This window comes from Aythya marila (assembly GCF_965140915.1).
Source record: "Aythya marila genome assembly, chromosome: 25".
Lineage (NCBI taxonomy): Eukaryota > Metazoa > Chordata > Aves > Anseriformes > Anatidae > Aythya > Aythya marila.
Window position 1 is genome coordinate 3339017 of NC_139066.1, and position 24220 is coordinate 3363236.

Here is a 24220-nt window from a genome sequence, read left to right on the forward strand (position 1 = left end):
GTCTGCTGGTGCCGCAGAGCCGGGATCGATCCAGCTCCTCTCCACGCTGCCGGTTGCTAAGCAAAGTGCATCCCGCTCTCAGCGGCAGGGAAAGGAGGGCATTTAAATAAACCTCAATCCATTTTAATTAGAGCCCAGAGAGGCAGCTGTTTGTTAGCAAAGGGGGGATCAATGGGGGAGCCACGCTGGAGAGGCGCCGGGGCTCGGAGCCTGGTGGGAAGGCTTGGGTGGCACCAAGGCACCGTGGGGTTGCAGGGGGGGCTCAGCCCAGGGTGGTCTCGGGGTGGTCTCGGGGTGGAAGGACTCAGCTCTTGGCCATGGGGTCCTGTGCACAAACGTGCTGGCTCAGCCAGCTGCAAGGCAGAGAGGAATGAGAAGGGGCAAGGCGAGGAGAGAGGTGGCACCTGGTGCTCCCCAACTTTCAGCCCTCACCAGGCTGCTAACCCGCTCGTTCCCAGCTCATCCTCCTTTTTTTTTTCTAAGACTTGATCCTCCTCCATCCTTGAGCACTACCAGGGGACAGATTTGCATTAATTCAACAGCTGCTGCCTCAATAAACTGGGCAGCGCTGGGAGCTTTGCTGCTGGGAGAGCCTGAGGTTATCCCTCTCCCATGGAGGGAACACCCTGAGCTGGACGTCTGTGGCAGTAACTGGAAATGAAGCCACAGCACCCCACAAAGCTCAGGGCCTGGCACAAATCCCCTGCGATGAGCTGAGCTTGGACGTGCCACCGCTCACACCAGCTCCTGCTGGATGCTGCTAAGACACGATACACTCTGATCAATCATCCCACGTCCCGATCGAAGCGTCCGCCCCCAATTTCCCAGTAGGGAAACTAAGGCATCCTAACCACACATCCAAACCAAGGCATCCAGAGCAGGCATTCAAAGCCCTCGGTGGCAGCGACTTTCTCCGTGTCGCGAGTTTTACCTTGATTTCACCTTCAGGTTCAGCTTTTGCTCGAGGAGAGGTGTTTGCCACGGGTATATTCAGCTGTTGCTGCACACAACTGGCCTGTGCTGCTCCTTGGCGTTCAGGCAGGTGCTGTTTAATTAGGACAGCACCTCGTTACCAGTTTGCGCTCTCATTCAGCCAAGATCAGTGGGTGGAGAGATGAAAGGGGGATATGCCACCAGTGGGTATAAATAGATTCATTTGGTTATTATTATTATTTATTGCTCAGGAGTGCTTTCATCCCTGGCACAGGTGGTACAAGCCAGGGGCAGCAGGCGTCCACCAAGGGGAGCTCAGAAGATGTCCCCAGCTTTGGGATTTGGCTTTTTGGGGGCTCCCCGTTTGGCCACAACATGCAGCACCCCGGGATGGGCAGGACCGTGGCCGTCCTTCCTGGGGACAGGGGTGTGAGGGCATCTCTGCCTCGCTCTCTGCAGGTGCTGAAGGGCTTCCCCGACTGCCTGCAGGCAGACATCTGCCTCCACCTCAACCGCACGCTGCTGCAGAACTGCAAGGCTTTCCGAGGGGCCAGCAAAGGCTGCCTGCGAGCCCTGGCCATGAAGTTCAAGACGACCCACGCGCCGCCCGGAGACACCCTGGTGCACTACGGGGACGTCCTCACCACGCTCTACTTCATCTCCCGGGGCTCCATTGAGATCCTGAGGGAAGACATTGTGGTGGCCATCCTAGGTGGAGAAATCCTTCCTTCTGGGAGAGCGAGGGGCGCTGGGCGAGGGGCGAAGGGTGATGGGTGAAGGGCAATGGACAAAAAATGCGAGGTAAAGGGTGATGAGCGATGGACAAAGGGTGGCAGGTGAGGAGCAGTGGGCTTCTCCAAGTCCTGGAGAAGGAAAGGCTGTTCCTCATCATCCAGCTGGTCACCATACCAGTGGATGGAGGATGGAGGATTGCCTGGAGATGCTGGGGAGAGGCCCCAAAGGACTGAAGACAGATAGCAGGGTTCAGCAGTCCCCAGCTCTTACTGCTGGCTTGGTCTCCCCATCAGTGGTGGTATCATGGTATCATGGTGTAATCTCCACATCCACAGTCAGGATTGGGGTTTCTGGGCACCCCCTTGTCCCCAAGCCCCTAAGTGAGGTATCCTGGTCCAGCAGAGCTGGGGTGGGCCCCCACCTCTCCCTAACGAGCTGTCTATTGGCACAGGGAAGAACGACATCTTCGGGGAGCCCATCAGCCTCTATGCCCGCCCAGGGAAGTCGAATGCCGACGTGAGGGCCCTGACCTACTGCGACTTGCACAAGATCCAGCGGGAGGACCTGCTGGAGGTTTTGGACATGTACCCGGCCTTCTCCGACAACTTCTGGAGCAACTTAGAGATCACCTTCAACCTGCGAGATGTGAGTGCCAGGGGTGTCCCAGGGATGGGCCAGTCAATGCCTTCAATTTGGCCAGTCGGAGGGATGAAGTGAGGACGTCAGCCTGTGCTCCTCGCTCAGTCTCTGAGCTCTCAGGCCAGCCTTTAGGGTCCTTTGAGCTCTGCCACCAGCCCAGGAATTGCTGTGTGGGATGGGGAAGTGAAGAAGAGACAGAGGTGGCTGGAGACCAGGCCTAGAAGGATGGTGGTTGGGCAGTGGCACCTATGGATGGGACCTAGCACCCATAGATGGGACATAGCACCCATGGAGGGACTGTGACACCCATGGATGGACTGTGACACCCATGGATGGACTGTGACACCCACAGATGGGCCCTGGCACCCACAGATGGGCTGCAGAACCCATGGGTGGGCCATGGCACCTTGTCCTGGTGACCAGCCCCTCTTGTCCCTTAGGCAGACAGCGTTCCCCGCACACCGCTCAGCGAGGAGTACGACTGCACCTACCGGCGCGTGCGCCGACGCAAGCACTCCCTTTGCCAGCCCAACAAGCCCGGTGAGTCCCCTGCCTCCCTCGCCATGCCCCGGCCATCCCCGGCCCCGTGCCAGCTCTGCAGCCCGAAGCACTGGCAGAGCCAGGGAGTGGGATTTGCCATTCAGTCACTGCCCTGGCAGGCACCCCAAAGTGGTGCATCTGTCCCTCTACGTCCCCACACTGACATCCACGCTGCCTTCCCTCCTTCTCCATAGGATGCCCCGGCCCTACAGGCATTCCAGAGGGGACGGGGGCTGATTTTACCACTGTGCCACCCCCCAAATTAACCTGTTGTGCTGCCCCACAGACCCAGACGCGGGCACCTCTGATGCTGAGCAGTATCACACCTACTCAGAGCTCACCAACCCGCAGGACCCGCTGAGTAAGGACCAGTGGGATGACCTGGGCAGCAGCACCACCCCCTGCTCCCAGACCAGCGACGACGAGGCCAAGCCCAGCAGCCCCACGAAAGCTGAGCCCTTCCCCGCATCCAAAAAGGATGATTTTGCTCTGCCCACGCTCAGCCTCATCACTGCCAACGCCAGCAGCACGGAGGTCGGCAAGCAGGCGGCGGAGAGCAGCCAGTCCTACACAGGTAGCAAATCTGCGGCTGGTAGGAGGGTGGAAGAAAGGATGTTAGGAGAAACTCCGGTGCCATGGGGTTTCTCCTAGCACCCAGGGACCCCTCTGGAGCTGTCCCAAGGGGCCAGATCTGTGCTGGGCCACACAGGAGGTAGCAGCTTCCATAAGTGTGGTGGGTGCCACTGTGGTGGACTGCTCATGAGCACCTTGGGTGCCCAGGGTGATGGATCCCCATAAGCACCTCAGCTGCCAGGGTGCTGGACTCCCCCTGAGCACCATGTATGTCGGGGGGTGGCTTTCCATGAGCACGCTGGGTGCTGGGCCCTGGAGCATCTCCATGCCAGGGAGCTGGGGGACGCAAATCAGAGGTGCTGAGGGGTCTCCTCTCCTTCCAGCCACCCCCCTGGACATCCCCAACATGTTCACCTTCTGGGAAGACCGAAGGCCGAACCACCACCCGGAGCCCCTGCAGCACGTCTCCCTGGTGCACAGCTCAAGGGACATCCCCCTGCACAGCGACTACAGGCCAGGGCAGATCGAGTCCAGGCTGGAGCTCCTGCAGGCTCAGCTCAGCAGGTGGGCAGGGCACAGGGTTGGAGAGCACCTGGGGAGGGGGAAATCCAGGTCATCACCTTCTCCTCTTCTCCAAGGGTGGCTGCACCAGGCTCTGTGTGCAGCAGATGCCACCTCCTGACCCTCTGGGACTCTGCAGTCCTTGGGGAAGAGGTGGAGGTGATTTGTAAATGCAGCAACTTCTCAACTACAAGTCTCAGCCTGGGCTGCAGCCCAGCACCTTGTCTCTGCTGTCCCATCACTCCTGGCATCCGCTGCTCTGCCACTGCCTCCAGGCTTGATGCAACCACAGACATGAAAACATCCCCAGGCTCACAGCCTGAGCCCTTTGCAGGCCTCCTCTTCCTCTTGCAAAGAGCTGCAAAACTCCTCATGCACATCATTGCCTTCTAAATAAGAAAAAGGACAAGATTTTTGAATAAAAAGGAGGAGGCTGCACTGGAAACATGGGTTTAAAGGCCCCAGGCAGCACCCACACGAGCAGCCAGCTCTCCCATCCACAGTGCTGCACATGTTAATCTCACTTCACCCCAGTGCCTGTGCACATATTTCGGTGTCTCACCAAGGTGCCAGCCCCAGCAGCAGGAGCCAGACCTCCCATCTGCTCTGATAGCACTACCAGGGCTACTGCCTGCAAGGAGTGCTGTGCCCACGGCTGCCGGTGTTGCTCGTTTCACCTAGGGTTAGGACAAGGCAGAAGGAAGGGGCTTATTCTACTTTTCCTTTTCCCTCCATTACTCCATTCAGAAAGGTTGGCACCAACCCATCTTGCTCCCATTTGTCAGCACAGGCAGCTGGCCTGCAGAATTGATCCAGGTTAAAACTAACCACTACGTTTTTTCCCCCCCTCCGGGATAGTTTTAACTTTGCTCAGTTCCCTGCTCCAGATCCCGGTTTGGCTCCGCAAAAAAATAAAACCAGGCAGAGGAAAATTGAGCGTGGCAGGAGAGAGGCGGCAGGACCGACCTCTCTGTGGCAGCACTGGTTTGACGCTCTGCTAAAAATCTCCCCAAGCAGCACCAGGCAGAGCAGCAGCACCCGCAGGCAGCCGAATCAGCACCTCCTCCCCGCCCCACCGCGGGTCCTGCTCTGACAGGGTGCAGCAGGACGCACTGAGCTAACGCTGGGCTGCTCTGTCCCCAGGCTGGAGTCCAGGATGTCGTCAGACATTAATATAATCCTCCAGCTCCTGCAGCGCCAGCTGTCCCAAGTGCCGCCCGCCTACAGCCCCATCTCGCCGTCCTCGCACAACCTGGCCATGTACGGCGTCGTCCCGCGGAGCCTGGAGCCGCTCGCCCCCTGCGCACCCCTGGAGGATGAGGAGCAGACGGCCCTGGGGCAGGTAAGGCCACCCCGTCCTGGCTCAGCACCCACCGAGCTTCCTGCTGCCCCCAGAGGATGGGCCCCGGAGGGCCAGCAGTTCTCTCCTGCATGCAGAACACAGCTAAGTTTGCTGGGATCCAGGCAAAGCCCAGGGGTCCTGACACCAGAGAAGATCGACTTGGGGATGCTTCTGCCCCTGATTTGTGGGCGCAGCACTTCCAGGTTTCCCAGTCAGTAGGGAATGGGGTGGGTTCCTCTGCTCTTAGGCTTCCCCAAGCCCAAAATAACATTTTGAAGGGGTTGAGACCTGATGGGGTGAGGAGAAAGCATGACTATGTTTTGCTTTTGCTATAACCCACCTGGTTCCTCCTTTCCCACCAGAACCCGAGCTACACGGAGGTGGAAAAGTTCCACTTGAAATCCAGGGACTCCTTGTCGAGCGGGATGCACCTCACCGTGGCGTCCGATGAAACCATGACGGTCTACTCCGAACAGGAGCACCATTCCCCACCTCTCCCCAACCCAGAGCCTCCCCACCAAAGGGCACCAAACACCCAGGGACTCTTGCGGGGCTCTCGGTTCCCTTCCCTCCCTGAGCACTTGGAGGCATCTTCCGAGCACCAGGACATTCAGAGACACCTCTCCGACCCAGTGCTTCCTGGAAGTTAGAGATGTGGGGGCTGCGAAGCAAGTCAAGAGGAACCTCAACTGTGAGCTCGGTCAGTTGATGTTGATTTTGACTGCAGGGGTAAGACGGAGGACAATGCCGTTGGCTCAGGGGTATCATTTGTAGCTGTCTTCTGCCACCGTGAAAGGAAGAGTAGAGTGGCTGGCTTCCAAGATCAACGTTTTCCAGTGGTTTCCATAGAGTAGATTTCATTTGCACATTATAGCGAACCCAGAGCAGTTCTTTCTGACGGCCACCAACAGGCTGGCTAGGCCAAGCAGCACCCACCGCCTCTTCCTTGCCAAGGCTTCCTCTCGAGAGCAGCACAAAGCCGAGTGAGCCACAGCGACTGGAGGGGAGCAAATCCGTGGCTCTCAGCTGCGAGGGCGCTTTGCTGTCAGCTCTTCGGAGCCGGGACCATTGCATTGGTACTGGGCTCAGCCCAGCGGAGCCTGTGGGCACCACAAAATAAAGGGGAGTCAACCAGAGGAGGAGGAGATCTCCACAGCGCGGTACTGGGGGGAGCTGCAGGTGGGAAGCCCAGGACAAGGACAGAGGACAGAAGCTATCCCTGTCCTACCTGATGGCCACCGAGACACTGAGAGCCAACAACCCCCGCCACTTCAGCACGCTTCAGCACGAGTCCTAGGGCACTGACTTCTCCAGCAAGGCCAACCGCGCCTTGCAAACCCCAACACGCATCTCACCAATCCCTGTAGGAACCCAGCTGGTCACCGGCCTGGCCATAAAGCACAAAACTCAAAAGCACAATCCCAGAAAGCCGAAAAGTCCCAGACACCTCATCTCCAGCCCGTCCTCCCAGCTTCTCTCTTTTGATAAAGGTTTGATAGATGCTTCCTCCTCCTCAGCCCTGTCCCTGGCAGACTCCCACAGCGTCCCCCGTAGGAGAAGCCCACTTAGCACTGCCGCCTCGCTGTTCGGTTAGATGCTGTGACAGTCCTAGGCCGCCTGCTCAAGTAACGTATTGAGCTCCCTTTGAGAGTAGTCAAACTGTGAGCGTCTCTTTCTCTGGAGTTTTAGTGTACACTTTGCTAATAAAGATGTTTTTGGCACCTAACGAGGATTGCAGCTGTGTTTGTTGGGAGTACGTGTAAATTCACCAATGGGGAGCACCCAAGGGAGCAGCACCCAAGGGAGCACCCAGACCCGCACCCAGTGCTGGGTCCCCAGGCACCACCTGCCCCGCCATGAGGGGCTGAAGCCAGGCACTGTGCCCCAGCCTGCCCGGCTCCAGCCAGGAGCTTCCTAAGAAGCCGGGCTGCTTGGTATTCCTGGCAGTAAAGCCCCGTAATTAACCCTGGGCTAATTACAGCCCAACCCCCCCCACCCCCCGCCCGCCTCTCGGCGGAGAAGGGATTCGAACTCGCGACCCCAGGGAGCGCCCGAAGCGGGCCTCGGGCTGGGGTGACGGACAGCGCTTCCAGCCAATCGGCTGTCAAGAAGAGCTCGAGAGCCCGCCTCGCGCCACTGCGACCCCTTGCAGCCAATGCGCTGCCGAGAACGAGCGCGGCCTCCCTCTAGGGCGGGACCACTCTCCGCGGTAGGTTCTCCCGGCAAGGGAAGGGCAAACCGACCAATAGAATACCGCGCGGCGCCAAACGGGCGTGCGTTCCACCCAATAGCCGCCCGCCTGGCTAATGGACAGCAGAGCCGCCCAACCCGCGCTCAGAGGGCGGGCCTCCGCGCGCGGCTTCCGCTCCCGTTGTGTGAGGGGCCCGAATCCCAACCGGCCGCCGCCGGGCGTCTGAGGCCGGGCCTGGGGGCGCCGCGGCCTCGCCCCGCTCCCCGCCGCCTCCGAGGCCGGGCCCAGCGCCTGCCCCGGGCCCTTCCCCTCAGCAGGGCCCAGCCCAGCCCGGGGTCCCGCTCCCGGTCCCGTCCCGGTTCGTTTTTCCCCCCTCCCGTCGCCCCCCCGGCCCCGCCATGTCGCTGCACGGCAAGCGGAAGGAGATCTACAAGTACGAGGCGCCATGGACCGTGTACGCCATGAACTGGAGCGTGCGGCCCGACAAACGGTTCCGCCTGGCGCTGGGCAGCTTCGTGGAGGAGTACAACAACAAGGTGGGCACGGGCACGGCCCCCCCCCCAAAAAAAAAAAGGGCCCGGGTTTTTTTTTTGGGGTCCCCTCCCCCCCGTTGGGCCCTTCCCTGTGGGGTTTGGGGGGCTGGGGGGGGTCTGTGGGGGGGTGCTGCTCGCAGAGAGGTCTCCTCAGTGGTCTCAATCCCCCTCGGCGTGTCTGGGTTTTGTGGGGAAAGTTTTCGGCCAGGACTCGAGGCTGGGAGCGTGTGAGCTGGGCTGAGGCTGTGTCAGCAGCGTTACGCCTGTTGTACTGTTCGTTCTCCTCGTGGAAGGTTGCTGGGGGGGCTTTTTCATGAGGCTGTAAGCCCTCAGCGCCTTTACTTCTGAGAGCAACGCTGATGTGAAATGTGTGGTTGGATCCTCAGCATTTCCTCGGCATCAAAGCAGGGCACCTTGTGCAGGTAGCAGAGAGGTGGCCGGCTCTTCAAATTAAACCCTTCGTTTCTCGACAGCCTTTAATGCATTGGTCTGGGTGATGAATGCATACGAGCAGAGGAGGGATGAGGAAATAAACCCAGCTGTAGAGCATGCAGAAAGTTGTGTGACACTGAAGCTGTTGCAAATAGAGCTCTGTGTTTATCGCATGGTGCTTTGTCGAGCCACTTAATGGAGAAAATAAGGCCAAAAGTTGGCGTTGGGAATTGGGCATTGGGCAGGGATGTCACGAGGGGTGATCCGAAGGCAGGTGACACCTCTGGGAGCGGTTCAGTTACTGCACCTGCAGCAGGCCTGGCGGGATGCTCACAGCACGCTGCAGCCCGGTCAGTGACCAGCTACAAATGAGTTGAGCCCCATCGGGGTGTTGGGGGTGGCAGCTCGCTGAGCTCCAAAACTTCCCTTTTCTTTAAAGGCCAAATCACCAACCTGTGAATATTTTGTTTAGAAGTGGTGGAGTTGGCTAATAAGGGACACGTTTCTGGTGCTTTTCACTTTGGGTCATTCCCTGGGGATTATTGTTCCCGATCACAGCGTTATCAAGTCTGCTTTTCAGCTCAGGCTTCCACCATAAAGGCAGTTGAGTCAGCCACTTTTTTTTATCCTTTACACTTAGTTGGTGCAGACAAGCTCTGTAGGGCTGTGTAAATGACCCGTCTGTAAATATTCCCCAGAGCTTCTCCTGACCTCAGTGACTCAGGACTCACAATCCTGATGACTCCAGTCCCTCCGAGCACCTCATTCTGTATTTATGCAGTGCAGTGTGAACAGCAGGAGAGTAATTGTGCGAGGCTGAGTTGCCGGGCTGGAAGTACAGAAAATGGGTGATTAAAAATTCAGTTTGTACAACAACACGGCGAAACGTGGCCTTCGGTTTGTTGAGGTGGTTTGCTGTGATCCTTAAAGGATGCTGGGTTTTTTGTGTGGTGAGGAGTGGGGTTTGGGGTTTTTTAAGGTGTTTTCAGTAGAGCCTTCTGCTGTAGGTAGGTGATGACAGGTAGAGCCCTCCTGGATAAAGGCAAGTGGTGTTGTTGCTCAGAGCACTGGTGGTGTCTTCCCTTTGGAGACCAGAGGGAGCTTGGGAGTGCTCAGTGATTTGCACGCTCTTCGTGGTGTCTCTCCAAGGCTCTCAGCACTTTGCCGAAACTTTTAGGGGATGCTCAAACCCTCGGGGAACAGCTTCAGGCTCCAGGTTGGGACAGACCCTGCGTGGGTGTGCTGGGGGCACGCTCGCTGTGAGTTCTCTCAGCTCCAGCCTCTGTCCGTGGGAGTGGTAAAACTGAGGTAACACAGGGAAAGGACTGAAGGTGTCCCAAGTAGCCCAAAATGTGCTTAGAGCAGTTTTTTTTCAACCCGAGTTCTGAGATAAGTGGGAATTTAAGTCTTGTCAGGCACGTGTGGGAGCTTTGTCCTCTTGCCGAAGCCGCCCTGCACGGTTGAGACGTTTTACGTTGCCAAATTCTGACATCAAAATACCCTTGCAGGTGGAACCAATCAAAAGGCTAACGAAAACTCACTTTCATTTCAGCTTTCTCTTTGCACTCGGATACCTTTGGAGGCTTTTGACAATCACCAAACATTTCTGTTCCTGTTGCTGCAGTGTTTTGTTCTAAATAACCGACTTCCTTCCTTCCTTCCCCCTGGTGCACCAAAGCCCAGACTGGAATAGCAATTCTAGCTTGCTGAAAACGTAACCAAATAGGTCAATATAGTTTTTCCTTGTTACTCTCCTGTTTTATTTATATTTTTTAAGGTGTTTTAAAAAAGATTTAGTGCACCAAGCATTTGTGGTAGCAGCGTTTTCTGTTGGGGCTGGGAAAGGAAGAGGACAGATTCTTGTCCCCTTCATTTTGGGGACTTTCCATTTCTGTAGTAATTACCGGAGCTCTAAGTACGTGCGGCTACATGCACAAAAGCTCTCTTTGCACCTCTCATTTGTGGGGGATTCAGTTCTACTGGCTGCAGAACCCCAATCTCCTGCTGTCCCCAATTCCCAGACTCTCCTAACCGCTTTAATTCCCCTACGACTAACAAGCTGGAGGGCACAGGAGGGAGCTGATTGCCAGGATCTCTCTGAACCCCCAGGGGAGTTCTGCTTCAGCTCCTACACCTGCACCGATCGTTCCCTGGTAGAAGGACACAGTGGGAAGAGCTGAAATTATTTAGGCTGGCTTTTCCTGAATGCCTTGGATTAGCAAACTGCTGCTAGGCTTTAGAACACCTCACAGATTGCTGGTGCGATGGGAGGCAGCTGCAGGCTCCTGAGCGTGGTTTCGGGGATCAGGAGTGATCTGTGGAAAGGAGCAGGCAGGCTGATTGCAGGCTGTACCTGGAGGACAGAGGTGCCACCTTCTCCTGCACGGTGCCTCAGATCAGGGAGCGTTTGGTGTGGTTGCTTTACCAGGGGGCTGTGGTTTTTATTTTTCTGTAAGGTTTAGGGTTGCAAAGACAAGTCGATCACAGCGACTTGATGGACAGCGGTAGGAAAACACATCCAATTGCAGCATATCGTGATCTATGGGAGAAATGAAATAATTACACAGCATTCCTGGCTGCCATCGCAGCGTAATTGCAAAGCTCATGGAGGTTGAACCCCCCTTGTCCTCCTTTCCCCACCGGGACGAGTGACAGGTAGATGCAGAACGGCTCAGATTGTCTCCTGCCTGACCATTACTTTGGTTTTAGCATCTCCTCAGGCTTTTCTGGTCTCAGCTTCAGGCACTGCTTCGTGCAGTAGTTGACAGCAGCAGATCTCTCCCTCCTCCAAGAGAGGTGAGACGGGGCTCTTGTATGGGCAACATCCCGAAAATAAACCCCATCGTTCTCTGCAGCCTGCACCGAGAGCATGGCTGGAGGGGTTCTGTAGTCCCTGCTTGTGATCGGGTCCGAGGAGAAGAGTCAGACCTCTGAACGTGCTGAGCTAGGAGAGAGCAGAGCTGCTCCAGCGGTGTTTGCTGCTGCTGGGTCCCACAGTCAGCGGCAGGTGCCAGGAGGTCTCGTGTCCTCGGTGGGCTTCTTGTTCTCCAACCTGGCCTGCGCCGAAAAACGTCAAAGGTCACCAAGGGGTTGGCTGGCACTGCTCTTTCTGCAGAGGGGTTAAACGTGATCATGCAGGGTGGGGATCTGTCAGTTCGCACCAGGAAAGCGAGTCCTCTGCTGTCTGAGATCTGCCTCTGGTTGGGGAATGTTGATTGCTTCGGACCGGCTTAATGCCCGCACATTGAGCTGCAAACAGCATAAGCAAAGGGAAAGAAATGATTACAAGTCGTTTGTCTTCTGATTCTGACCTTGCCGCAAGATTTTCTGTGACCAAGGACAATTTGCTTCCTTTGTGAAATCCGCTTAGCATTCCTGAGCCCTAAAGGAGTTGGAGCTTTCTGTCAATCGCTTCAGAAGACCGGGAGATGCGGGGCTGGTTCGTGGTGGGCTGTGAAGTGGAGCAGCTGCAGTGAGGGGAGTGCAAGGCAGACATGGCCTGGTTTTAGAGGCTTGGTTTGACGTCTTCTAGGGTCTCTTACAGGGTGGAAGGGATGGATCTTCAGTTTGACAAGCGGCAAGGGTCGCATTTGTTAGGAGCATCCCTAAATGGACTCGTAACTGGACTGTGGAGGTGTGCTGTTGTGTGTCTGGGGGGAAATGCAGTGATTTCCAGCCTACTTCAAATGTCTAGTTCATGAACTGAATTGCATATGCCAGAATATTTAGGAATTGTGCAGATAAACATCTTAGAATAAGTCTATTAAGCCACGGTTTCCAGGAGGAAGCTGCAGTGTGGAAAGTATTAGGAAGTTCCCACTGTGAGCAGCTTACAAACTGCTTGCAATGAGTCGTCCTCGCAGTGTTTGTGTTCGAGCAGCGCTCAGCACAGTGGGGCTCTCATCCTGTTTAGGTCTTGTAGGCACTGCTAGGTAAACACCTCCTCCCAGCACCGTATTGTTCTCTGAGCGCTTTCTGACATGTCAATATTTTTCTAATAACATCATGTCTGGGACTACCAGCATTATTTCAGGTGCTGTCATGACCGAGCTATGTGGAGATAGCTTCTTGTCTGCCCTTCCCTCTATCACATTACCATGGGAAGAAAAATACTAATTCGGAGATCAGCTGCCTAAAATCTTTCAGCAGGCCCTTTCTTGGTCTTTTCACACAAAACACTAGAATAATTTTGTTGATGTTTTCTCTTCCCCCTCCTTTTTTTCCCAAGTTTGAATTCTCTTTGCTTTCTGACACCAGGTGGGATTAATCCGTGTTCTCCTTTGGTGCAGCTGTGGCAGGCTGTGTTAGCTCCTGTGACACTGAGAGTTGGCTGGTGGGATCTGGTGCAGTGTGTGGAAGAGAAGGGTGGGCTTCAGTCCTTGGGGCTGGGATTTTGCTTCACTTAAGATCACGTCTTCCAAGTACAGCACTGTGGTGAGGATGGGTACTTCACTTTGCTTCCCAGCTGGGCATATAAGCACAGCTTTGAAGATTTCTCATTCCATTGCCATGATTAATTGTCTTTTGTAATTGTCCTTGAGGTTCCAGAAAGCATCCTTCTGAAATACGCTGTCCTAATGCACTAATTATAAATGATTCTTCTGTTAAAAATGCTTTCTCTTTCTTTTGAATGTGGCTTCTTACAGGTGCAGCTTGTTGGTTTGGATGAAGAGAGCTCGGAGTTCATTTGCAGGAACACCTTTGATCACCCCTACCCCACCACAAAGCTGATGTGGATCCCGGACACCAAGGGAGTCTACCCAGACCTGCTGGCAACCAGCGGTGACTACCTGCGTGTGTGGAGAGTGAGTAAATCCTCCCCGGGGAGAGACCTCTGATACTGACTGCTGCGGAGTTATCTCCTTTTGTACTTGAGACCAGATTTTTGACTTTCCTTTCATGGTGTCTTGTGCTTGCTGCAGTGTGAAGGTGAAGACACAAAATGAAGGCAGAGCACTGAATAAGTTTTTCTTAGCTGCAGTAATAATGCTACTAAATACAAAGACTGTAGGAAAGGCAGAATTACGGTGGTAATTGCTGTTTTAATCACCTGATTGAAGACAGAGGTGGTGATTGTGTTTTCCAGACAGTTAGGCTGTAAAGCTGAGGGAAAGAAAGCCGGGATTAGCGCTCTGTGTTGGAAGTACAAGTGGAACGAGTCGCGTGATGTTTCTATTTCAGTCAGATGTTTTGCTTTTCCTAAAGGTGGGTGAAACAGAGACCCGGCTGGAGTGTTTGCTGAACAATAACAAGAACTCTGATTTCTGTGCTCCGCTAACATCGTTTGATTGGAATGAAGTGGATCCGTACCTCCTAGGTGAGACTGACAAAACGCTGCAGCTGTTGGTGTGAAAGACACGCTTCTGAATCCAGGCTGGTGAAATCCCAGATGTGCCTGACTGCTGTCATTGCAATCAGCACTCTGGTAACTAACAAGCAGACAAATTTGTATGTTGGAGAAACTGCCATTGTCTTGGGTTTTGAAAAAAGAAGAAAAAAAAAGACAGCTCTTGGAGACTTTTTTTTATGTTGAAAGGTGGCCCCTCCTCTGCGGAGGTTGGGTTAGGGGCGTTCCTTTGCTGCCTCAGTTGTTCCTACCTTGCAGATAGGAGCTATCAGCCTTCGGGGCTGGTGTTCCAGTGCTGAGTAAAAGTGGATGTGAACTCCTGTGACTTACCCAGTGTGTTCTGGAGTGGTTAGAAAACTCCATACCAAGCTTTTTATTTCTGAAAATCATTTCAATGGCAGGAGCCCTTAATTCAGTTGGAGAAGGGGGCTGAATGCTTAAGGCTTAATTTTAGCCTTTGGGAGAAATTGTCAATCCATGATGACTGATTCAGCAGAGGTTTGTTTTCCAGCAGAGGACAGCCGTTCATGTCAGGGGGATTTGCCCAGAGATTAACACTGATAATGTGTCTTAGTAATTACTTACTACATGATTTATTTTTTCTGTGTTGCATTGCTCCTCTCTTAAGAGCTTTACTGCTAGCCCCACCTTCAGTCCACAGAAGCAATCAGTTAATAACGATGTGCTATTGCAATTCTAGGATTAGGCTTTGGTTTTGACATGTGCATGAGACTTAAAGGATGGGGAAGTTCATCCCAGATCTGCATCAGGCTTCTGCATAGATTGAAGCAGACATGAGCTATTTACACTTTATTCCTGTGTGAAAGACTCTTTCCGCAGCTAAAAGGTTTGGGTCATTTAAATGCATGGCAGATTGCTGGCTGGTTGGCGTTCTTGATTTTAATTGTATGCTGCTCTTGCAGCTATTCTGATCTGTAGATGTCAGAGGCTATTACACTAATGGAGCAAGTCATTAGCAAAATTCTCACAAATTATCGTATTAAGAATATTCATTTTGCTAACAGAAGCCTTTTTGTTTCAGGTACTTCTAGTATTGACACGACCTGCACTATCTGGGGTCTGGAGACAGGGCAGGTTCTTGGAAGAGTAAATCTGGTCTCTGGCCATGTTAAGACCCAACTTATTGCGCATGACAAAGAGGTGATGGCTTCATTTGGTTGTTTACATTGCATATATTTAAAGCAGCAGACAAGGAAAAGGGCTTTTCTGTGTTTTTTGTTTTTTCTTGAGAAATCTGATTATCCAAAAATTTAATGTTTTAAATTTAAAATTTAAGATGTATGGCTTTGATATGCATTAGTTATAGCTCAGATATACAGGTTTTATACGTTACAAACTGATTAAAGCTGTTCTGTTGGCTACTGCTCTGTTTACTCGTCATCAAATCTGGGCTTGAGAATATGTTTGTCTTACTAGATTATGCTCTAGAATATTTTAGAAAAATGAGATAAAGCACCAAACTGGAATTGTAATCAACTGGATATCAAAGGCAATAAACAGCTTACAGGATTCTTTCATTTTAACAAAATCTGAGTCTGGAAAACAAATATGTTCTGTTTCAGTGAATAATCCTGTAATGACGTGACTAGTTGTTTTTTCCCCCTTCCCTTTGGCAAACATAGTGACTTAAAAACTAGCTAGGAAGCTCAAGCATTTAACAGAAAATGTCACTACTAGTTCTGCTATTCATACGGAAAATCCATTTTGCTGTGAATTAGGGGGCAGTGCACTGACTAAAACTGACATTGTGTTTTTCTCTGCCCTGGTGCCGAGCAGGTGTATGACATAGCATTTAGCCGTGCAGGTGGTGGAAGAGATATGTTCGCTTCAGTTGGTGCAGATGGCTCGGTGAGGATGTTCGATCTCCGTCATCTGGAACACAGCACCATCATTTATGAAGACCCACAGCACCATCCATTGCTGCGTCTTTGTTGGAACAAGCAGGATCCCAACTATCTTGCTACGATGGCCATGGATGGCATGGAGGTGAGGCACTAGCTCTCCTGGGGGTGCTACTGGCTGGGATTTTTGGAAGGTTGCTTTGCCCTTAATTTCTTAACTTTTGAAGGAAGAGGTCAATGTTGTTATGTGGAGTATGATTAAGGATCACTTCTTATTTTAGTAATTTCAGTAGGAGTTAAAAGTAACTGGCATTATAAACTTGGAGATCTCTGGGGCTCCTAAATATTTCAGCTGATTTTTTTAAGAGGGGTCCGTGAGCCAGTTGGGCAACAGCTTTCCCATAAAATCATAAATGCAAGTACTGTAGTCATCCTGTTCTTTCTCAGTTCATTGCATAAGGCAGTGTACCTTAGTTTGTCACCTGTGCTGCTTCAGGGAAGCATAATTCATTTGCCATGTTCTCATACCTCACAAGCCCTCCTGGTGAGGCCTGACTCTTCTTGAGATGCACACAATTTGCTGACCAGCTAGAAACTATTCTGTGAGAACAGTGTGTGCTTGCCAGGTGCACCCTTTGGGGAAAGTCTTCACAGCCTTAGTTCAAATCTTTTTCTTTTCTGGAGGAAAAAATAAAAAATGCCAATTATGAACTTTGTTGTTTTGTTTCTGAAGGTTGTGATTCTAGATGTCAGAGTTCCCTGCACTCCTGTCGCCAGGTTAAACAACCACAGAGCGTGTGTAAATGGAATTGCTTGGGCGCCTCATTCTTCCTGCCATATTTGTACAGCAGGTAGGTGTGGAAAGAGATTCCAGATCGATCTCTCACCGTCTGCATTAGTGAATCTCTGCTTGGGAGCTTTCCATTACATTTGCAAAATCCTTTCTTCCAAAAAGTTAATGCACTTCTCTTACTGCCTTTTGCTAAAGATTATAAGTGATTTAGAAGTCCTTTATTAGAGACTTTCCTAAAAAGCTTATGGAAATAGATGCCTGCTTATTGGATGGCAATAGTGAGCACAGTGCCCAAACTGTGCATCTCTGTTGGCTAAGCTATTCTATTTTCCATGCTTTTTAAAGTGTTTTTTTTTTTGGTTTTTTTTTTTTTTGCAAGCTACTTCTTAAATATTTTCAATTGGAGTTCCACTGATTGTTTGGTTTATAACTGTCCTGGATAACACGTAATTATCCAAAGAGGTGTGCTGGTTTTGTTGGAGAACAGCTGCACCACTGTACCTCCATCTTGATTTCTTATCTGGACTGCAACAGCCATATTCTATCTAGCTGCTTCTACTACACCCATATTAGGGAGATCCCATGTAGGGAGATTCCATAATGCTTTGATTCTACTTATTTTGTTTTCTTGTGCAGCGGATGACCATCAGGCTCTCATCTGGGACATCCAGCAAATGCCTCGTGCCATTGAGGACCCTATCTTGGCCTATACAGCAGAGGGAGAAATCAACAATGTACAGTGGGCATCGACTCAGCCAGACTGGATAGCTATCTGCTACAACAACTGCCTGGAGATTTTGAGAGTGTAACGTTACTGCTTCATGCCAAATTGAGGCAAGGCCGTATAATTTCCCCTCCCCTCTAAAGTAAGAACAACACGAGTCAAGTGGCCAGTATCTGTTGTTGCTTTGCATCTACTGTTCCAAGAAACTGTTACAAGAATCAAGGACAGGTGTTCCCTGTCCCCAAGACTCTAAAATGCAGAGACATGCTGAGCCTCTTGGACCTTTTGGGTTCTGGTTTTCTTTTTTTTTTTTTTTTTTCTTCAGTTAAAGTTCTGTATATTTGTTTGACTGTGTTAATAAGCTTGCAGGCTTTCAGTTGCTGCGTATGTCCACGTGTTTGTCAGCCAGCTGGGGCAGCACATCTAACTAGTTCGATAGATGCAAGTGCAAAACAAGGTGGGGAAAAAGACGGTGATGTTAACAGCCACCTTGGCAGGAATCTATCATTCCTGTTGTTGCTGCCTCTCAACTGTTTAAACATTTGTATGTTTTTTATATATTGGGCTAACTTTCTATTGAGTAAGGCTTTTCTCCCGAATTCTTACTTTTGATATGTGATCCACTTCCACAGGCCCAAAGCAGGATATATTTGTTGATAGAAGTCACGATAACACTGCAGGCTCCCTGGCAGTAAAGGCCTGCCAGAATTAACCGTTGCCTTGGCTCCCAATACCTGGTTACCTGGGCAGAATTTTCTGGTGCTGTGAAGTACAAGTACTTGTTGCACAATTTCCTTACACTTTTCTGATGCTAGAGGCAGTTGCTACTATGGTAGGCCTTATTTTTAAATTATAACTGAATTTATTGTGTGTCTCCTGCAGTTGTGTTAGCTAACAGAATGGTAATAGGTTTCAGAAAGAAGATACTTGCATGACTTGAGCTCCCTCTGAGGTAAATGACTTCTCAAAAAATGTTATTTGTAATGGACTTTGGAGTGACATTTCCAATGAAATGATTTCCCCTTAGAGGGCTTACTATCTGAACCAAAATAAAATGGTTTCACACTTTGTAGCTTGCTTGATTGGCAAATAATATGACCAAGATTTTGTGGTTAACCTGCACCTTGGAGCTTCTTTGCATTTGGCCTGTGTTCCTGGGAGTTCTTGAAAGGAGTGCAAAGCAATCTTTTTTTCCTAAATGTATTTGCTTTGTACTGTCAGGTCTTGTTGAACAAGGAGATGAGTTGGAAGAGCTGGTCTGCTATCCAAATGAAAGCTGTTTCTCTGAAAGAAAGAATTCCCTAATGCAATGCACAGAAGATGGGTTTCAAATGAAAGAAACAGTGCCACAGAGGCTATGATTTGGCACTTGTCATCCTCATGTCTTTTTGGGATGTGTCCAGGGGCATCTGTTCCTGTTTTGAATAGTGGAACGCTCTACAGTAATACTTTGCAATCAAAGCTGAGTGGATTAGGCAAGATAAAAATCTTCAGCGAAGTCTTAATATAACACAGCTATTCAGATCGATGTTCCACAGTGCTCTCCCAATGAAGACATGACAACCGTAGCAGTGCTCTGAGGCTGTACCAGCTGAGTTTTGATGTAAGTGTCAGAAATTATCAAAATCATCCTTCCACCTAACGTACATTCACCTACAACTACAGGCAGCATTATAAATAGTAGGACGCTGCCAAACTTGAATTGTGATGGTTTATGCAGCAAAGGCGAGCTGGGAAAAGAGATTGCTGAGAACCAGTAAAACTGATGCTGAAAGTGCTGTCAAGTAGAGAACAGACTCTGAAAAGTTTTGTCATTCTGGACATGGGGAAATATTCTACAGATTACTTTTCAACATGAGCTCAGAAAAGCACTGCCTTGCGAATTTGTTTGCAATTCATTAGAAACAGCATTATTATTCCATCACCCCTTTTAATTTCAGAGCCAAGAAACTAACATGGTTTAAGCTCGTGGTTTGTCAATGGCGTTCTGTATTCAGCTGTGGGTTTTTTTTTGACAGAAAGCTCTATTTGACTTGAAGGTCAGTTTTGCTTACTAGCTATGGTGCTGAGGGTAGTGTGTTCCACAGATTTGATTGAGGTATCAGAACAGTGTTAGCCAAACAGTTGGGTTACAACTTTTTTTAAACAGTGCTTCATCTTAAGTTGGAAAATACTCAGAATTAAGTGAAAATTAGGATTTTCTTAGTAGCAGCGTATAACTACGTGCAGAGCTTTAGAAACTCATCAAAATGTGCACATACTTGTAATGTGCTGCTTAATTACAAGCAGTGGATATTATGTGCTGTGTCACTAAGGGATTTTAACTTTGGCTTGGAGTGCAAAGTCAGTTGTTACCAGACAAGCTTTTAATTTAAGTTGTGGTTTGGGGAATGGCAGGAACTACCTGTAACGTTAGTACTTCCAGAAGTCCCCTCTGTGCTTTGAAGTCTCATTCTTAGATAGATGGCGTGAGTCAAGGATGAATGTGCCTGTTGCTTAGCTTAACAAATCTTTTGCAACTGCCGAATTGTGCTTTAAAAAAAGACATAAGCTAATTTATTTGAAAATAAAGTCACTGAGAGACTCCATAGGCTATACTAAATGACAAATACAGCCTGCTTCTCTAGGAATAGAATCTCTGTTTGTACCAAGATGATGAAAAGAGCACCTGTGAAGGGGCTAACAGACAAATAACCAGGTAGCTTTTGCTAGTGTTAGAGTAAAATTCTGTTGTGAACCTAAAGTGTCAGCCCTTCCATCCATAAAACCGATGGAAGTTTGCCTGTGGTATTGGGTTCTCATTCCAAACTCTTCAAAGGCAAGTGAAGGAATTTTGTGGACTCCAGTGGATTCTAAATAAAACTCATATCCTGTTTGTGTAGCCAGTTGGGCTACCTTCTAGGTCTATAACATGTTGCTTTGGGCATAATCTGTTGTCATTCTTCTTCTGAAATTACATTCAGAATCACCAGAGGCTGTTTTGGAACAGGGAAATGCTACTTAAAATAGCTTCTTTTCAAAGAAGTCACTTGAAAGGTTAATGACTGAAAAGACATGAAAATCCTCATGGGTGAGATGTTCTGTAGTGCAAATGGCACTTCCATCCAGAGAGGAAGTGAGAGACTTCGGTGCCCTTTTGCCAGCACCTGCTGACACAGTGGCAGCAAACTAACTGTCTACTTGCTGGTTCAAGTTTGTTTGCAAGATAAAATAAAACCCTGAGACTTGCCACTGTACCCTGTGAATCAGAAGATAGAGTTTATCACATTTTACTGGCGTAACATTCAATTATGTTGGGTATGAAACCTTCATAAGCATTATTTTTTTCCAAAGTTCATGGATATAAATACTTCAGCATTTGATCTTGATTATTTTGTGCTTGCTGGAGGGTGCAGAGCAACTGCTTTCAAATGCCTCGTATCCCTTGAGTATGCAGTAACATTAAGGGAAAAGTCTGAGCATCAGTGAGGTTAGAAAAGCAGAAAATCGCAGGCTATTTTGGTACAGGCAAGGCCTTGATTCTGGTACGGAGATGTCATTTTTCTCTGGCTTCGGTAGTTGTGCAGCACTCCAGTTGATTAATTCCAGATATTATGCTATTGTCTGGTTGTTATGTTCCCTTTAAACCAAGCTTTCCACAGATTTCTGCTGTTATGTGGGCAACCGGTTGCTAGTATATGGGCTTCAACCAGGAGATTTCGATTGTGTAATACCTCGTTAGTGAGGGGAAAGCATCCAGAATACAAGTTGGATGTTGAATTAGCATGCAGTGTGCTAACCCTTCATCGTCTAACTGAAACGGCCTATGGTAGGTTGCGTGTACTGGACTTGTGCTTCTGCATGCAGGGATTTAAAAGGCAAGGATGTGAGTGCTTTGACAATCTATTTAGAAAGGAAACGGTGGTTTCAAAGAGCGATATGACAGGAGACTGATAATACAAGTTGTTCCGTATGGAACCTTGAAATGTACTTAAAAGGGGGAGGCATTGCCTCTCATAAGTCAAAGTTAATGATCCTTTCAAAACTTAGCTGTAATTACTCTCCTGAATGTTCTGGATAATAGTAAAAGGATCTATTTTTGCCTGGTGTCGCAATGAGAAAGCTGCATCAGGCTCAACTATAGATCATTGCCTACCAGGGACTAGGTGAGGGGAGAAGTCCAATATATTGGAATTCTTCACACAGATGCTCTTGTGCTTGTTTTAAATGTAAATCAAGAAAGCTGAGTGTGTCTGTTTTGTTCTCTTGCAGATGGCACTTTAACAAGTATATTTTTGGTAAGATTAGGAGGAGAGTCATCTTTTCCTCAGTCTTTTTATGGTAGGCGTTTGTCTGTGTTTTGTGTGAAATGTTAAATCCATCAGTCACTGAAATCCTCAACTGGCTACGGTTGTCAGTATCTAGTGGACCCTCATCTGTTTCTACTAAACACCCAAACCATGAGCACTTGACAATGCTGTTTGTGTTAAACTGAAGCTCTCTATTCAGAGAATGACACAACCTTGCAAGGTCACCCCAAGTAATTTAGCGCAGCTTGTCACCCAGAGAGTCCCTCTTGCTTTATTTAGGAGCTTGGCAGTGTCTGGCAATCTCTCCTCTACTGCTTGGCGGCAGTAGTGGCAGGTTGGTGGTGCACAGCTGTAGCTGGATTCTTTGGGTAACGTTTTTGTGATAGAAAAATTGCTGCTGCTGTCTGTAAATTCACACAACCTAAATTCTGGAGCTTGTCAGTTCCTCGTGCTTAATGGTGTTTTGTCTCTTTCAGAACATCCTCAAAAGGATGAATGGCAGCAAGGGTAAGCTGTTGGCTCAGTGGATTGCAGAGTTACAGTTCCATCCAAATAGTGGACTGGTTTGTCTTCCCGTTGCTGGTTAGCAAAATGGCCCTACCCCCTCACATCCATTCTGTTACCTTATCAATTAATACAGGTTATCTCTACACATTTACTGCTTTCTACTGTCAGACCAGTATTCCAGAGCAGGCCTGTATTTATTAGACAGTGGACATTCAAACCGAGGTGTCCAAGACCTGTTCTGGAATGGGCAAGGTACTGTCAGCTGTGTCCCTGTTTCTCTTGATCTTTGTGGAGAATCCAGGGATTTATTTGTATGTGGCACTTAACGAGCACTTTTTCATGCTTAGAGAGGCAGCTGTACTTCACCCTTCTTACCTGAGAAGAGTCAGAAATGTTTTATTGTTGGGGATATTGAGAGGAATACAGCATGCCCCAGCTCTTCTTTTAGGAAGAGATTTCCAGAACTTTTGATCAGCAGCATTCACCAGCACTAAAAAGCAGTAATTAAAAATGCAGCTAAACACCAGTTACTGAATGCTCATCATTTGTGGCAGACTCCAGAGACAAAGGCACTTGTGAGACTTGCTCGCTGCTGTCTAATTTCGGAAGATAACTTTGGCTGCCATGTGTCTCAGTAGCCTTTTGTGCAGCCTTTGGTACTCAGCATCAAGCTAGGATTTTCATACTCATAAAAACAAATCTGGATGACTTCTATCGAATTTATTCCTCCTCAGAAAATCTAACAAAAAGACTTTCCTGAAAATTATTGCTGCAAAGGGTAGCTGTAAGCCCATATTCCAGCGCTCATTGATAGCCACAAGTCAACATCCCTTGGAGTTTGCTCTCAGGATTGTAAGACGCGTGACTCTCAAGTCTCCTCTGTTAGAGACGACGATCGGTCTGTCGAATCTGAACCAAGGCAGAAATGCGAGAACTAGTGAAAGTCATAGTACAGCTGTGAAGCAATGTGTTGCTTTTCTGACAACCTGGTGCATATGAGTTATGAAATCTACTATTTAAAAGGAACCTTTTTTTAAACTTGGGTTGCTAGCAGTGTAAGATGTAATTTAAATCTGTTGCGCCGAAGCATTTTTGTTACCGATAGTCAGTAGGAGATGTTTACTTTTTGTGTGTTTTTTCCCTTCTGCTCTTTCCATTCACAGTCCCGTTGTGGTAATTTCCTGAAGGTGTAATCTTTGTAGCATGATTGTACAAACATTCATATGAAACTCTGACTTCTTGTTCTCACTAAACTATGTTAAAGCAATAGTAGTTTTACTTCTGTCCTTCTTTTCTCCACCTTCCATATTGAGATTTGCAACTTTGCTACTATACTGTCCTAGAGGAATCCTGGTATCCTGCTATTCAACAGACATATGTTGTTGACATGGATAACTGCAGTGTCCCTATACTCCTTTATTTTTATGGAGAAAATGCAAAAGGTTTTGTTACAATGGATTTTAACACCTGAGTCATGGAACCATACTGTTGAAACTCTGTAAATTTTAAGGCAATTTTCTGAAGTCGCTTGAAAGTGGAATGTTGCATCCTTTTATGCTATTTCCTGCTTCCTATGTAGTTTTATTCAGATTTTTTAACCTTCTTTCTAAGTTTCAGCCTCCTGTGTATTAGGTACAGTATTTTCTGCCTTTCATACTTTGTAATAAAAATGGAACATTTGTAGATTGACTGCAGTTCACTGTGTGGTGAGTTGAAACTGGTACCCGTGGGACTTGCAGGGAAATATTTTTAAATAGGTTTCATGTATCCTGCGTGAAGTTCATTGCTGTGGAAGGGAGGGTGATTGCTTTATCTCGTCTCTGCTGTACAAAGCTGGTGAGATGTATTAATTGCTTATCCTACTAATAATGAAACTAACTTCATATTTCTAGCTACAATAAGTTACAGGTTGATCCAAATTATATCGTTAGGAAGCCAGTCACAAGGGAACTTGAACAGAATGGTTAATATTTAAAGTACACCCACATTTACTTTTTTTTTTTTTTTTTGAAACAAATGTACCACGTGGTGTCTGTGCTCATGTTTTCTGACTTCCTTGCACAGTGCTTCTTCCCTACAGAACAAATAGTAATTATCTGCCTGCGTGTTTCTGCTACTTAAGATGAGGGGAAGAGGGATTTTCTAATACAAATAATTGGTCTCTAAGGCTTTTTGAATACAGGCAAATTGAAGACAAAGCAATTAGGCCCTTATTTAGT

At 49.0% G+C, this 24220-nt stretch overlaps 2 protein-coding genes across 4 annotated transcripts in view; both read left to right on the plus strand.

Moving 5' to 3' along the window:
* The window catches only part of KCNH6 (potassium voltage-gated channel subfamily H member 6), a 30976-nt gene extending 23933 nt beyond the window's left edge, over positions 1-7043 (plus strand). For both annotated transcript variants that reach the window (XM_082778910.1, XM_082778911.1), the window contains 7 exons: positions 1393-1645; positions 2120-2313; positions 2748-2847; positions 3134-3421; positions 3804-3984; positions 5125-5323; positions 5686-7043. In XM_082778910.1, coding sequence (XP_082635036.1) covers positions 1393-1645; positions 2120-2313; positions 2748-2847; positions 3134-3421; positions 3804-3984; positions 5125-5323; positions 5686-5973 — 1503 coding nt within the window. In that variant the 3' untranslated portion in view covers positions 5974-7043. The remainder of the gene's footprint in view (positions 1-1392; positions 1646-2119; positions 2314-2747; positions 2848-3133; positions 3422-3803; positions 3985-5124; positions 5324-5685) is intronic.
* Positions 7044-7706: 663 nt separating this feature from the next.
* On the plus strand, positions 7707-23695 carry DCAF7 (DDB1 and CUL4 associated factor 7). 2 transcript variants are annotated; one of them, XR_014319065.1, is made up of 8 exons: positions 7707-8050; positions 13126-13284; positions 13685-13796; positions 14869-14987; positions 15624-15833; positions 16422-16539; positions 17118-18808; positions 21971-23695. XR_014319065.1 is itself a non-coding variant. In XM_082779184.1 (7 exons), exons 1-7 carry the CDS (start codon positions 7913-7915, stop codon positions 17288-17290), a joined length of 1029 nt encoding a protein of 342 aa, XP_082635310.1. In that variant the 5' UTR covers positions 7707-7912; the 3' UTR covers positions 17291-23695. The 2 variants fall into 2 exon arrangements, 1 of the variants encoding a protein (XP_082635310.1); XM_082779184.1 differs by having other exon boundaries at positions 17118-23695.
* Positions 23696-24220: the final 525 nt, after the last annotated feature.

Coding starts and splice junctions, on each gene's coding strand:
- DCAF7 (XM_082779184.1), top strand. CDS start 7,913: ATGTCGCTGCACGGCAAGCGGAAGGAGATCTACAAGTACGAGGCGCCA. Junction 15,834..16,421: donor TGGCCATGGATGGCATGGAG/GTGAGGCACTAG, acceptor TTGTTTCTGAAG/GTTGTGATTCTAGATGTCAG. Junction 16,540..17,117: donor CTGCCATATTTGTACAGCAG/GTAGGTGTGGAA, acceptor TTTCTTGTGCAG/CGGATGACCATCAGGCTCTC.